Raw genomic sequence first — 14,282 nt, forward strand, 5'->3', positions numbered from 1 at the left:
TTTTTTTTGCCGGCCGTGGAAATGGAGGAATCTCCAAGCGCGGGGATTCTTGACGGTGGAGAGATACGCTTGGCAGTATGGCAAGCTCATGCTATGACTGATCATACGATAATAAAAATGAAAATAAACTTGGCAATTGTGATAAACTTGAACGGACAACTTGGCAGATGGCAAAAGTACAGATGATCGCATTTTGACTGTTGTGATGTTGGATGTTGCACTTGAGAATAGATTCACGAAACAATTGAAGATGCATGTCTTGAAGAATTAATTAATTATTTGGAGTCAAGGTCAATTGAGGAGGCATACGCTTAGAACTAAGCATAATTAGGCGTAGACCCAACCACTTATCCTCATCAGGCCATGTCCCCGAAGCCTCAACCGCGGCGTGTCCTCCCCTTCAAGAGCCTCAACCTGAGCCGCAGACTAAACAAAGAGCCTCACCAACTCCAACGCCAATTTTGCCTCCAACATCAGACATCATCACTGAGATTTTAATCCGCGACCAGAATGACGGTGTTTTTAAAGTACACGGACTTGTATCCGGGGGATCGTCAACGGTAAGACATTATCGGCCAACCTCATTATATGGGGCCCCAGATTTGAGGGACCGGACCCTCCATCCCCAGTTTTCAACTCTCATCCTCGACGCTGTTTTTCTTGGTCCCCCGGACTTGAGGCTTGGCTTGAGGGGGATGGGATGGAGAACGGACGGTGACCGCGATGCGGGGTTTTAGACTGTTTCTGTGGTTATAAAACTTGGGTCCCGTTTTACTCTTCGTCCTGTCTGTGCCTCTCATCCCTCTCTGCCCTTTTGCTTTGACTATCTACTTGTTAAGCATACCCGGGCCACCTCCTCCAATTCTTTACTTCTTATTCTCAATGGCTACTCCCAATGAGAAAGTAGGCGGTGACGCTCCCGTCGCAGCTCCTGCACCCAACACCACAGGAGATGTCAAGGCCGATGACGCCTCAGCTATTGAGAAGGAACTTGCGTCCGTGGAAGAAGGCTACATGAAAGATGAAGGCCGACTTCCCAGTCCTGAAGAGCAGATTGATGCTCTGGGAATTCCGAACTGGCGAGAGCTGGAGAAGAAGATTGTTAGACGTCTTGACATGACGCTCATGCCTTGTGTTTGGTGTCTTTACTTCTTCAATTATCTTGACAGAGCTTCTATTGGTCATGCGCGATTGAGTTCTTTTGATGCGGACTTGGGCCTTGTCGGATCCAACTTTTCGTCTGCTGTTTCTATTCTTTCTCTCGGTTACGGTAAGTCGACTGTCAATTTATCAGTGTGACTGCGCTAACAATTTTAGTCCTTGGTCAACTTCCCAGTAACATGCTCATCACCAAGATCCGACCCAGTATCTACCTCTGTCTCATGGCCATTGTCTGGTCTGGTGTCAGTGTTGCTACTGTCGGAGTCTCATCTTACTCTGGTCTCATGGGTGTTCGTTTCGCTCTCGGTCTTGTCGAGGCTCCTCTTCTTCCTGGTGCCATTTACCTTCTTGGTTGCTGGTACACAAGAAAGGAGATTGCTTTCCGCATGGCTATTCTTTACTCTGCTCAGACTATTGCTTTCTGCTCCGCTGGTCTCATTGCCGCGGCCACCTACGCTACTCTTGAGCAAGCGCACGGTCTTGCAGGTTGGCAGTGGCTTTTCATCATCCTTGCCACTGCAGGTGCTGGCTCTGCTATGATTTGCATCTGGTTCATCCCCGATTATCCCACCTCTACTACTGGAAGTGCGATGTGGACTATGACTGAGGACATGCGAAAGGTCGCTGCTGCTCGTGTCATTGCTGATCGACCTTCTACCACCGAAGCCAAGACTGGTGCATGGGAAGGACTCAAGCTTGCTGTCCGCGATCCCAAGCTCTACATCCTGACTCTCATGAACATCACCATCTCCGCTGCCTACGGATTCTCCAACTTCTACCCTTCAATTGTTCGTGGTCTTGCCGCCGATTGGGGTTACGGTCCTGTCATCGCTCTCGTCCTTACTGCACCACCCTACATCTTCGCTGCCATCGGATCTTACATCAACGCGTGGCACTCCGACAAGGTCAAGGAGCGAGGTCTGCATTACGCCATCCCCGTTGCTGTTGCTTGTTCCGGTTTCATCATCTGTCTCGCAACCACCGACGCACGCGCTCGTTACGGTGCTTCCTTCATCTACGTGGGCGGTATGTACATCGCCAACCCTCTCATCATGGGTTATGTCAGCGGTGCCTTGGCCAAGACACCCGAGAAGCGAGCTGTTTCCGTCGCTCTGTGCAACTTGTTGTCTCAGATTGGTAACTTCACTGCGCCTTTCATGTTCGTTGCCAAGGAGGAGCCTCGCTACATTAGTGCTTTCATTGGTATGATGGCATTTGGTCTTGCTTCTAGTGCTTGTGCTATTGTTCTCAAGATTTGGCTTACCAGGTCCAACAAGAGACTTTTGCGGGAGGCGCAGAGGAATGGTACTGTTTACCAGCCTTATTCGACGTAAGCATTGGGTCCAGACTCCGTGCGCTGGAAGGTCATGGGGTTTGGGGTAGGAGGTTATAAAAGAGGTCAATTAGTATTGGACTTGGTCCATATGGAAAGCGTTTGCTTGTGGAGATGAAGGTATCAATGAACGACTATGTATCTTATGAATAAATGTCTGCCTTCTTTCTCAACTATTTTTGATGATATGTGACATGTTAATTCCTGGTGAAACCTAACCCTGCTGAGGTCGATACTGGGTTTGAAGTGTTGACAACCAGCTGTTAATTCCTGCATACCATCACCTTGTCGCTGTCAACTTTATACATTCAATTTAATTTTTACCCGATCCATTTACTTCAACAATCACACTCACTCTCATCAGCTTATCTCACAATGACCACAATAGTCGCTCCATCAAAATTAATTCCATTATCTCAGCAAGCTCACAACGTCACACCACATAATATAATAATGTCAACTGATATGACTACATTCTCACCAAATCCCGTCAAAAGACCTTAACATACCACTACCCAAACCCCCACGCTTATATCCGTCCCCAAACCCGAGTCTAGACTCTTCTTCCCCGCATTCAAAGTCGTCCCATCATTCGTGGAACCCTCTCATGATCGATCTAAACCAAACACAGTAATCCGATCAGCCCATCATCACACTTCATTTATACTTTGTGACTTCGCATTGCCATCTCTGGACTTGTTAATGAGGGGAACCTGGCATCTGCGTCACGTTTACAGCTTCGTGTTGCCGAGGGGGTGATTGTTTACTGCTTGCATAAAACCCCCTCTTCTCCTCTGCAATCTGTCTTCTACCATTTACTCATGAACTGAACTTCAATATGTCTTCGCAATCTATCAAAGCTGTTCGCTATCATGGCCAAAAGGATATTCGTCTAGAATCTATTCCTCTCAAGCCTTTGGAGCCTGGATCGGTCCGCATCGCGCCTAAGTTCTGTGGTATTTGTGGTACAGATGTGCACGAGTATCTTGGTGGCAATAACCTCATTCCCAAACCTGGCTCCCCACACGGCATTACTGGCGAGACAGCACCACTTACTCTGGGTCACGAATTTAGTGGCATAGTTGAAGAAGTTGGCAGTGAAGTCACACGTCTTCAGAAGGGTGATCGCGTTTGCGTGCAGCCTATCATTTACGACAATGAATGTGGTTCGTGCAAGCGTGGTCTCGTGAATTGTTGCGACAAGAATGGCTTCATTGGGCTGAGTGGTTGGGGTGGAGGTTTGGCTGAATCAACTGTCGTCCCGCAAGATGCTGTCAAGAAGCTCCCCGACAACGTCTCCCTTGAAGTTGGCGCTCTTGTCGAGCCGCTCGCTGTCGGATGGCACGCTATCAAAATCTCACCATACAAAGAAGGTGACGCAGCCTTTGTTGTGGGCGGCGGACCGATTGGTCTCGCTGTTGTTCAAGCTCTTATCGGACGAGGATGTAAGAACATTATTCTTAGCGAAGTCAGTTCCAGACGACGAGAATTCGCAAAGAAGTTTGGTGCTCATCACGTCTTCGATCCTACGAAAGACGATGTCGTGGCGAACGTTAGGAAGTTAACGGGAGGAATGGGTGCAGATGTTGGTTTTGACGCTGCGGGTTCGCAACATGCCATTGATGCGGCGTTTGATTGCTTGAAGGCTAGGGCGGTATTGGTGAATATCGCTGTGTGGGAGAATAGGGCGCAGTTGAACATGAATCAGATTGTGTTCCGAGAGAGATCTTATGTTGGATGGTAAGTTGTCCTCAATGTGCCAAGGGACCAATGCTGACAGTTTTGTAGTGCGACGTATGCTCTTGGGGATTTTGAAGAGGTCATTGATGCTTTGTCGAATGGCAAGATTACACCTGAGGGAATGATTACTAAGGTCATTAAGATGGATAAGGTTGTTGAAGAGGGTTTCTCAACGCTTATTAACGACAAGGATAACCATGTCAAGATTCTGGTGGATGTAAGTGCTGGGGTATAGCGAAAGACGAGTCTTTAGTGGTGCTTGATACATTTATTCATTCTAAATCTCGACCAACTTGATACCATTTTTTGCAGCGCCTAGTAATCGCTATCGTCAGAGGAAACCTCCTCGACGTTAATACTAACTGCCATCTTAGCGTCCTGTACCCGCTTCATCTGTTCCATCCGAGCAAGTTCTTCAAACTTTCTCTTAACATCATTCCTAGGGACAGGCGCTTTGCAGAGACCCAGCTTAGCCAAGGAACCCCAGAACAAAGTGTGCATATAGTAGTACAGGTTGACACCACCAAGGTAAAGCACTGGTATAACGACCATAGGGACGTTGCCAAACAGTCCGTGGCGGCGAGAGATGGTTTCCCACAGCTCACCAGTAAGAGTCTCGGCAGCGCGATCAGACTTCCATGGTCCGACGAGGCGGAATTTGGTGTTGAAGGCGGCACCTCCAGCCCAGATCCACGGTAGTCGCCAGCCCTTGGGTGTATAAAGCGCGATGCGGAGGATATCTGTGAAAGAAGGAGCAATGTCCATGTCCTTAGCCAGCTGGTACGCGTAGCTATCGTGCTCAACGCCATATGTTACACGAGCACTGGGAGCGTGAATCACACGGTAATGCCACTCGTCATCCTTGAGGAGGGGTCGAGGAACACGGTTGAGAAGATGAGTGGTGAAAAGCATAGACTGCATCTCAGCCAGAGGAGGAATAGCGCCAAAGCCAGGACGGATAAACCCAATGAAGCCGATTGTTGGATCATCGGTAGACCAGATCTGACGAACGTGCGCATCGTGAGATACTGGGTATGCTTCACGACCAGCGTTGTAGTCCGTATTGAGGAAAGGAAAGTGTGGAACATAGCCAGTTGCCAGAATAACCATGTCTGGTTTAACGACTGATTTTTGGATGAGTTTCGCTTCTGGACGGCCAGTGTCTGGGAAGTGTGCTACTCCATCAGGTGTAAAGTGCGATGGGAAAGGTGCGACGTCGATGGTGCGCTTAGCTGGTTTGATGGCCGTGTTGAAGAAGAATTGACGGATGCGCGTCGTTAATGGCCATTGTGTCGGTCTCCAAGGGGTGGAAACGTTGTTCTGGATACGTTGCCAGCCCTTGTTCCAGAATACTATACTAGTTAGCTATGTTCCAACAGGACAAGTAATTTGACTTACATCTCGAGGCATGGAATCGATCACTAAAGACCTGTCCAACCCACTGATCCACACCATACTCTGAACCACCACAAATCCAACACCCAGCAGGCAGAGCCAAAAAGTGATAATAGTCCCAGACAATCATGGTATCTCTCACCATAGGATGAACATACATGCTATCAAAAAGCGTGACTTGACTAACATCAAGCGGCAACTGCGGTTCTTCGAAATCTTCATCGCCGAACAGCCACGGCAAGAATCTTTGACCTGGTGCACGTTTGGGCGCTCCGATCCAGCCGTCGCGGTGGCAGAAGACTACGCGTTTGGTAGGTGATGTGATGGCGAGATGGCACATGTCGCATCCTGTTTCGCCGCTGCCGAGAACCATGATTGTTTTTCCTTCGCCGAGTTGCGATCGAGTTTTGAAGGATGATGAGTGAACAACTTCGGGAACGTGCTCGATGCCAGGGATTGAGGGGATGTGCGCTTTTGAGTGGACGCCTGAGCAAATAGCGATAGCATCACACTCCCACTCTACCTCTTCCCCATCAGGACCTTTATACTTAACAACATGCTCACTTGTATCTCCTCTCCTTATCCCAATGACAGGTGTACTCAGATGGATATCCTTCCAAAGATCAAAATGCGTGGCATACTCCTCAAGATACTCCCTATATCGTTCCGAAGAGAAAAAGTCATTGTCTTCAGGGCGAGGACGGAAGTCGGAGAATGTAGTTAGGAATTTGGACGATACGAGCTCGGCATCTTCGTAGACGTGGTGGAAGAAGACGCCGCCGAGTTTATCGTATGATTCGAAGAGTTTGACTTCGAAGGGTTCGATGGAGGGGAAGTGGTTGTGTGCTGTTTTGAGGGTTTTGAGTTGGACGAGGCCGGATGGGCCGCCCCCGATGATGGCGACGCGCATGTTGAGAGTATCAAGACTATCGATGCACAGGAAAGAAAAGAAGAACTAAACAGAATATCTAGCTTCGATCAGTCGTCCCAGACGTTCTTTCAATAAAAGAGCAAAAAACAGCAGAACAGAATCCAGGGTCCAAAAGACAGCGCATCAACCACCTCTTAATTTCCCTCCATCCCTACTAACCGATTGGTCTTTAGTCTTCACTCGGAGCATTAAAGAGGGGAGTGTGAGTTACATGACTGACGTGGAGCCGGACCATTGCTCCATTGCAGGATTAGTTCCAACGGACAAACGTTAATGTGGGTTGGTATTGTGGGTTGAAGTTATACTCGGTTAGGAATGGGTCGGTAGTGTTAGCCAGGCTTGTTGTTGTGAACCGGGATTGCCGAGCGAATGGCGGCAGTTTTTAAGAATCACATGTTAATCGGTCATTGGATGAGCTAGCAACTGACTTTTGTGTTATTGAGGCTACTGGAGATGGTGTCAACATAGGAAGGTCGGTCTTGAGATCGAGTTGACTGATTACTCAGTAATGGTTATGGTTCTCAATTGGCTGTCTCGGATATGACCCACCACGACCCGGGGACCAGGGTTCAGGGTTCCGGGTATGTCAAAGGCGGGTAAATGATTCCCGTATTTAGACAAATGGAAAATGCATGTGAGAACTCTCTGTCATTTGCATGAACAATTAAGTCAAAAGTTCATTTGTGAGACCCTTTTATTGATTGGTCGAAAAGAATTGTGGCTTCAACGTTGAGTGAGACGAAACCTTCGCCGCGTCACGTTCAGTCATTGAACCAACTCGGATCAAAATTGAGCTATAGCATGGATGAAAGCAATCTGGTAAACGTAACTTGCTACATGGAACCCAACTGCAGACTCGTCTCTCAACCAATTAGCGTCCGGTATGGTGTAGTGGCTAACATTTCGCGCTCTCATAACCTGAGGGATCAGTACCGCGGAGCCCAGGGTTCGATTCCCTGTACCGGAGTTTCTTTTTTACATTTTGCCCGCAATCGCTGCTCTTCAATTGGTCAACTCCACCTAGATAAACTTTCAACGCATACAAACAGGACTGCGGAAATGTCCACCAATGTTTGAATATAGGATCAAATTAAGAATATTAGCTTCTGACACATTGAGGTTGGAAACTAATTTTTTTAGGCAACGTAGTTTACGTATTAATTCATTTAAAGCTAGAAAGTATGATAAATTCTAATTACGCAGTTTCACAGTCATTTCTTCATGTGTATTATTATCAAATCCTCAACCCTGATAGCCGCGACACATCAACTCACAATCGAACACCTCCGAACTCCCTCGCCATCTCCTCAATTTCGACCGCGTGCCTTACCCCTTCAACCGATACATGATTCCTCCCACCAATACGAGCACCACACTCTGGACACAATGCCACCTCCATCGCCATGCCGCAGTTGTTGATAGTAAATGGGTGACCATTGGCGCAGGTGTACCAGTGTCCTGTGCCGGATAACTCTCCCATCGATGCCGCGTAGACTTGTCTAAGCTCCTCGGCTGTGACGGGACGGTATACCCCTCCGTTCAAAGCTTCCTCGGCAACATCGATATCATTCTCGAGAGCTTTGGCGGACTGGTTCTCCTTCACGATTCTTCTCGCCTGCTGAACGTGATCAAGGCCTTCATCTCGTAGTTTTTCTAGTGCACCAGGGTCGGATGCCGGGGTTGGCGATGGTGTTTCAGCTCCAGGTATCGCGGGGTTAGGTGGTGTAGAGGCGAGCGAACGGGAGAAAGCACACAATTGAGCAAAAAAGATATGACCCTGAGCCTCTTCGCGTGGGTATACCGCTTTTTTTGCCCCTTGGATTAAGGTGTCGCAATCGCGCATGAAGGGTGATAAATCGAGCTTGACATTCAGCTTAGTGAGATATGACTTCTGGTCAAGCAAAAGTCGAAAGAAATCAGAGAGGATTAGCACATCGCACTTCAACAGTAAAGTAGAAGCGAGAAGCGATCCTTTCGCTTGGATAACAGATTCATGGTAGTGAAATTCGCTTTGCCCGCCATGGTGGAGGTTGGTGTGCCTAACCAGGTCTGCAACACGCTGGAATGGCTGTTCTTCCTTTTGGACTTTGCTGGTGTACGACGCGACGTCCTTCCGCATGTTGAGCATGGAATCGTATCTCTTCTCGGTGTATTCTCTCAAGCATTGTAGCTGCCTCTGTCGCGAACCTCCCATTGTCAAGTTTCCGACTGCTCCAGACTTTGGATCCCGGATAGCTGTCGGCTGCATAGCGGCAAGGTGTTCCTGCTCGGTGATAAGCTTTGCGGCAAGTAAATGATACTTGGCATTAGACCAGGAAATGAACTTCTTCGTAGCCTCGTCAAGCATAGCCCGGCGCACAATGCGACCGTATCTTGAAATGCTACGGAGAGGTCCACGACACGTCGGACAGTTTTTGACGCCCTTATTTTCCATAGCGAACGGCTCTGAACTTCGTAGTATCAGCTCAGGGATACCATTAGTGTCGAGCTTGTAGTGTGCTGCCATATCCATTTGTCCATCCATGGATGAGACAGTGAGGAAGTGGCCACAGTCTGGGAAGATGCAGGGTTCTTGATCGAGATCTATCTCTTGATACTCTTTCATCTCGAGAAAGTCAACACAGACAGATTTCACCTCATCTGTTGCACAAACTTGGCAGAACTTCGAGGTCGGGCAAACTTCTCCACAAAGAGATGGGCCTGCAATGATTAGCGAGGGGACGAAGGTGCAAATCACAAGAATCACTCACACTGATGACCACACTCTAGTTTCATCTCGCACCTTAAAGAGCAAGGCACCCAGTTACAAGGAGCAGCACACGGGGCCGTACACCTGGAGTGAACACATCTTGACTCACAGGTTGCCTGCGCACAAGGATCACAAGGCTCGCTACAAGCCTTGCTACACCTCGAGTGGCTGCACCGTACTTCGCATCGTTCCTTGCATGGCTGACAAGGTGCATCGCCGTGACAGCTCTGAGAGCAGTTGTGTTGACAAGTCGAATATTTTCGGCCGCAGCGCTGGTTGCATATGCCGTGGTTTTGTTCCGTGATCTTTCCGTCTTTACGGGTGTTGCAGCGAAAGCAGCTGCTGGTACAGCTATGTCCACAGGTGCGATGATTTCCGCAGGCAGAAGTACATTTGTAATCGGAAGTAGTGACGTCTTGGTGACAATTGACGCGCACTTTATGCTCACAGCCTGGCACATCCTTCGTGACCATTTCCATACAACGGACAGCCGCTGGATCTTGGGCTTCCCAACATCGCGGCGAAGATAGTCGATGCCCGCAAGGGAGCAAAATGGCATTCTCCAGTTTGACAAGGCATTTATTGTGACAAGGGTCTCCGCAGCGAAGAGGACAAGCGTGGCTGCATCCTTTTTTGGGACGTAGACAGGGTGCAAGGCACTTGACAGCATGATGCAAAGTATCTGAGTGGCATCTCCCAGTGCAAGGATGCCCACAGGCCAATCTCTTGTCGCATGCAAGCGTACATCCACTTTCTGGAGAGAACTGCAAGAATTGCTCAGGACTGGACACGCTTATCGGGGTAGTCGGATGTCTGGCACACTGCAACTCGAGCTTTGTGCCCAGGTTCTTCTCGGAAGCCAATATCTTCATGACACCTGCCCACATTGGAACCTTCTTGTACGAGCTACTGTTTCCTATAATGTACATTCCATGCTTAGCGCGCGATAGCAGAACATTAATGCGATTCGATGTTTTGAGGAAGCCGCAGTCTCCTTGGGCATTACTGCGGACCAAGGATATGACCACAACTTTAGCTTCCTCTCCCTGGAAGTTATCGACAGTCGCAACTCTGACGCTCTTGAGGAGAGTTGTTTTACTGAGAGGAACACCCCGTGGTCTGCCAGTGCCACTGCCCTCGTCCTGAGCGGCATCGAGTTCATCTAAATCCCGATCATTGATGTGAATCTCAAACATGGATTCCATCCTACGGCGCAAAAGCTGTAGCTGTCCAAGATACGGCGTGAGAACCGCGATGTCACCTGGTTTGTACGCGCCTTGCTGAGAGAGGTGGGAGACCAAAGCAGCGGTCATGTCAACTTCGAAGCTATTGGATCGGGACGTGCTCTGGGAGCTGTTGGTCTCGTCCGCATTTTCAGGCTGATCGTGGTGAAACCAAAATAGACGACGCTTCATACCCATGACTTGAGGGTACTCAGCTACAGCGTCTGCATCATTGAGCGATGGATACAAGGTTGAGCGAACTAACTCGGCAATTGAGGGGTGCATTCGTCTCTGAGTCTCGAGCATACTGTAGGGAATCCGCAAGTCGGTGTCATGGGGAGGCTGAACCAGTCTCTCGAATAAAGACACGTCGAGCGAGTATTGTTTACCGCGAGGGTTTGTACTCTGCAGATCGTAATTCTGTATCTGAGGGCGAAGCTGCAGATGATCACCGATAAGGATGGCATGCTCAATGGAAGGTAAGAGTGCAGTGAGAATATGTCCCTCGAGAACCTCACCGGCTTCTTCGCAGAGCATGACCTTGCATCGCATTTTTCGAAGGAGGCTCAGGTTCCTGGCTAGACCAGTCGTTGTGACACCGACAATATCTGCATCGTTCAGACAGCGCATATCGACGTCGCCACGGATTTCGTCTCTGTGTCTGACAGAGTCGTTGTAATCTTGATTGAGCCTGGCGAGTTTGGCTATGATCGGATCTCTGATTGCTTTGATCCAATAACGATGGAGTAGAATCCGTTCATGGTTGTTCAAGCTGTTTAATTGAGCGCGCTTCAGGTGTTCAATTGGTCTGGGGTTTGTTGCAATATGTAAACCGCTTTGAAGCCATCGATCAATGACCATCTCTGACTGGTGAATGACCGTCTGCCACCCGTCCTGATCCTCTCCAAATAATTCAGCATGCTGTCTAGGATACTCTGAAGCCAACAGGAACTTGATTGCCTTCCAAGACTGGCAGTCAGCAAGTTGTTTGAGCAATTCTTTTCCATCCTCGACATGTTCGCGAATATCCTTTTCTGCCTCCCAGAGACTGCTCTTCTCCGACTTGGTGAGGGGCATTCCTCTGGCGATGGCGCGCAAGTTTAGATTCTGGAGCCGTTCCGATTTGGACCGAGATCCAATTCGAATAATTCTTTTAGTTCCGTCATCAAGGAGGTGCTCAAGGAGCTGATCCAAAGCGTGATTAGTGTAGCAGACACATAGAATCGGGCCAAGCTTTGCGGTCTGTTTACTCTTCAGAAGAACTTTGATGATCTTCTCGCCAGTGAAACTCTTGCCTGTGCCTGGAGGTCCCTGTATGAGAGATAATCCCGTGGTCAGAGTGTTCAACAGCGCAGCAGACTGTGTCGGGTCGAGGCTGGACTTGAGTGAGAGCGCCTGTGGGGTTATTGGTGACCGTGGGTCAATTCTGAGAGGAGTTTTGTCATTGGTAAGGCAGCTCAGATCGAAAGTAAAACCGGTCTTTCGTGCATACTGCGGTAATCCAATGTCAGCGTCAGATGGCGTATCATCTTTAGGCGCTAACAGGTTTGCGAAAGGGATGTTGGGCTTGTCATGCATCTTCTGAAGAGCTGATAGACTGTGCTTAAACGAGTCGAGCAAAACTCCAGGAAACTCAACCAGATACCTCGGTGGGTGAGACTTGATATCCTGATACCATTTCAGGGCTAGATTTATGTCGCTTGTTGTCGGGTCCACAAGCTTGAGATTGACAAAAAGAAAGTCTGCATCGCTTGAAAGATTTCTCACTTGATCATGAGGAGCATGACCTTGGTCATTGTCGTTGTCAATTTTTCGAGCATCTTTATCGTCTTTAGACCTCATCGTGGTGTCGGATACAACACAGAACAGCATCGAACCGGCGACATCGAACAGACATACGAGCGCTCCCGCTTGTAATCGCTTGGACTGTGCCCACCAATCTTTTCGTTTCTTAGCATTCAGCTTTCTGACGACTGGAAGCTGGTGGCAACAAATGGACATCTCCAACCCCCCAACACGGTGGAGATTGACGTCGATAGTCAGAGGGTTCTCGTAGGTATACGTTCTGAGAGTGTTGGACTGCCGACCTTTGGTGTGTTTAGGGTCTCGGGCAATTTCTAGTACGTCGCGCACAGCATCTCGGAGCTGACCGACAGTGTCCTCTCTGATGAGGCGGAACTCTCGATCGAGGCGACCACGAATCCCCTTGACATGCCAACTGGAGGGGTTGTTGGTAGGAAGATATTCCGCACGAGGGGAATTGATCTCATCGTAGGTAGGCATGATTTTGATCTTGGTGATGTCGACATGATCATTGTTGTGGCGAGGTCCATCAGCAGACAGTGTGCCTGGCAAATCATGTCGGAGCACAAAGTCTTCCCTTGTGAGTAAGACACGACGACTAGGATCCAAGACTGGAATATCCTTGCCGGTACCTAATCGTTGTTGCATGTAGTCGATATACTTGGAGGCTTGTAAATGAGAGAACTCGTCTTTCTGACCGTGGTTACTCTCTACGATCTGAGCAAAGAGCTCGACAAGCCTGTCGCATTCCGAATTGACAATGTTTCTGGTGTTGCAGTCGATGACTTTGGACAGCACGCTGAGAGAAAGCGCTAGTACCTCCATCTGGGAATCATTCTGCGTAGGACTTAAGGGTCCAGTGACAAGTCCAATGATGAAGTTGAAGGTTCTGACCATGCGTTGGCCTCCAACTCCCAGTATGCAGTTGAACACGTCCGCGACTTGCTGCTCCAATACAGTCGAGTCCACCACGCGAGGGTGCGTGATGAGGGTGAATAGAGGTTTGACCTCAGTCTCCCATAGAGTGGCTTTTCCCGAATTGTCAGCCCGTGGAATGTGGACATCAGCCAGGTTCCGGATGAATGCCAACCCAGCGTCTTTGGCAAGAAGCTTTATGACATCCTGCACAGCGCCGATGTCACCGTCCATCATCTCGAGGCCTAGCTGGAAGAATCGGCTGACAACAGCAGTTGTCAACTCCGATGAGTTCCAGCCTAAGTCCCCCAGGTTCAGGATTCTCTTCCATTGACGTAGTTTCCCATCGGGAGCAGCGCCAGGAGGGTGGGCCGAGTTCAGCTGCGATGTTCGTAGCGGGGTAGAAGCGTCGTGTAGGAACTTGCAGCGATTACCGAACTTGCAAGTCCCCTGCTTAAAGTGAAAGCAAGGCTGGTTGGGGTTTCGAGTCCGAAAGGCGTGAGGAGCGTTTCTGGAAGCGTTAGTGCTTATACTGTAGGTTTGTAGAAGGACAGCTTGCCGCTGGATGTCTGCCATCTCGATCTAGCGTATAGACTACTGCGCGATAGCAATGGGAATGGATAAGTATGACAGATCGAAGGACCTTGAGATAGAAAAAAAGTGAGATCAGTGTTGCGGTTTCTCTCGGTCGGATGCTTGTCGGGTGGTACGTTGTATCATCAATAAAGTGACGGAAAGAAGCAGAACGAAGAGGAACGAGATTCACGGGAAAGTGCAGTCTGTCAAGTAATTACAGAAGAGGGGAACTCAATTTTTAGGCAGTCATGGTGCCCAAATGTGTGTCGCGCAAGATGAATGGCTAGACAAGACATGTTGGTCGGCCTCCTGCATGTTACGTCGGTTGGCCTCCAACGTATGGTGTTGGTCGGTCCCCTGCTGATAATGTTGGCCGCTTCAATCACAATGTGTAAAAACATCCTAAGAATTCGCTCTTTCCATTGTGACTGTCTTGTATTTCCATACCCTATTATT

General features: G+C 48.9%; 4 protein-coding genes across 4 annotated transcripts; 2 read left to right on the forward strand and 2 right to left on the reverse strand.

Moving 5' to 3' along the window:
• Nucleotides 1–882: 882 nt before the first annotated feature.
• On the forward strand, nucleotides 883–2,495 carry FIESC28_05791 (uncharacterized protein; the record flags this gene model as incomplete). The annotated part of the gene is made up of 2 exons (XM_031159936.1): nucleotides 883–1,270; nucleotides 1,318–2,495. The coding sequence occupies 2 exons, from the start codon at nucleotides 883–885 to the stop codon at nucleotides 2,493–2,495; spliced, it is 1,566 nt and encodes a 521-aa protein (XP_031015938.1).
• An 837-nt stretch (nucleotides 2,496–3,332) lies between these two features.
• Nucleotides 3,333–4,469, forward strand: FIESC28_05792 (uncharacterized protein; the record flags this gene model as incomplete). Its single annotated transcript, XM_031159937.1, has 2 exons — nucleotides 3,333–4,234; nucleotides 4,283–4,469. 2 exons carry the CDS (start codon nucleotides 3,333–3,335, stop codon nucleotides 4,467–4,469), a joined length of 1,089 nt encoding a protein of 362 aa, XP_031015939.1.
• Nucleotides 4,470–4,549: 80 nt separating this feature from the next.
• Nucleotides 4,550–6,539, reverse strand: FIESC28_05793 (uncharacterized protein; the record flags this gene model as incomplete). Its single annotated transcript, XM_031159938.1, has 2 exons — nucleotides 4,550–5,586; nucleotides 5,633–6,539. The coding sequence occupies 2 exons, from the start codon at nucleotides 6,537–6,539 to the stop codon at nucleotides 4,550–4,552; spliced, it is 1,944 nt and encodes a 647-aa protein (XP_031015940.1).
• A 1,291-nt stretch (nucleotides 6,540–7,830) lies between these two features.
• Nucleotides 7,831–13,826, reverse strand: FIESC28_05794 (uncharacterized protein; the record flags this gene model as incomplete). The annotated part of the gene is made up of 3 exons (XM_031159939.1): nucleotides 7,831–9,222; nucleotides 9,419–10,073; nucleotides 10,132–13,826. 3 exons carry the CDS (start codon nucleotides 13,824–13,826, stop codon nucleotides 7,831–7,833), a joined length of 5,742 nt encoding a protein of 1,913 aa, XP_031015941.1.
• Between the last annotated feature and the right edge of the window lie 456 nt (nucleotides 13,827–14,282).

Source organism: Fusarium coffeatum (assembly GCF_003316985.1).
Source record: "Fusarium coffeatum strain FIESC_28 chromosome Unknown BRIP53273_contig_125, whole genome shotgun sequence".
Classification (NCBI taxonomy): domain Eukaryota; kingdom Fungi; phylum Ascomycota; class Sordariomycetes; order Hypocreales; family Nectriaceae; genus Fusarium; species Fusarium coffeatum.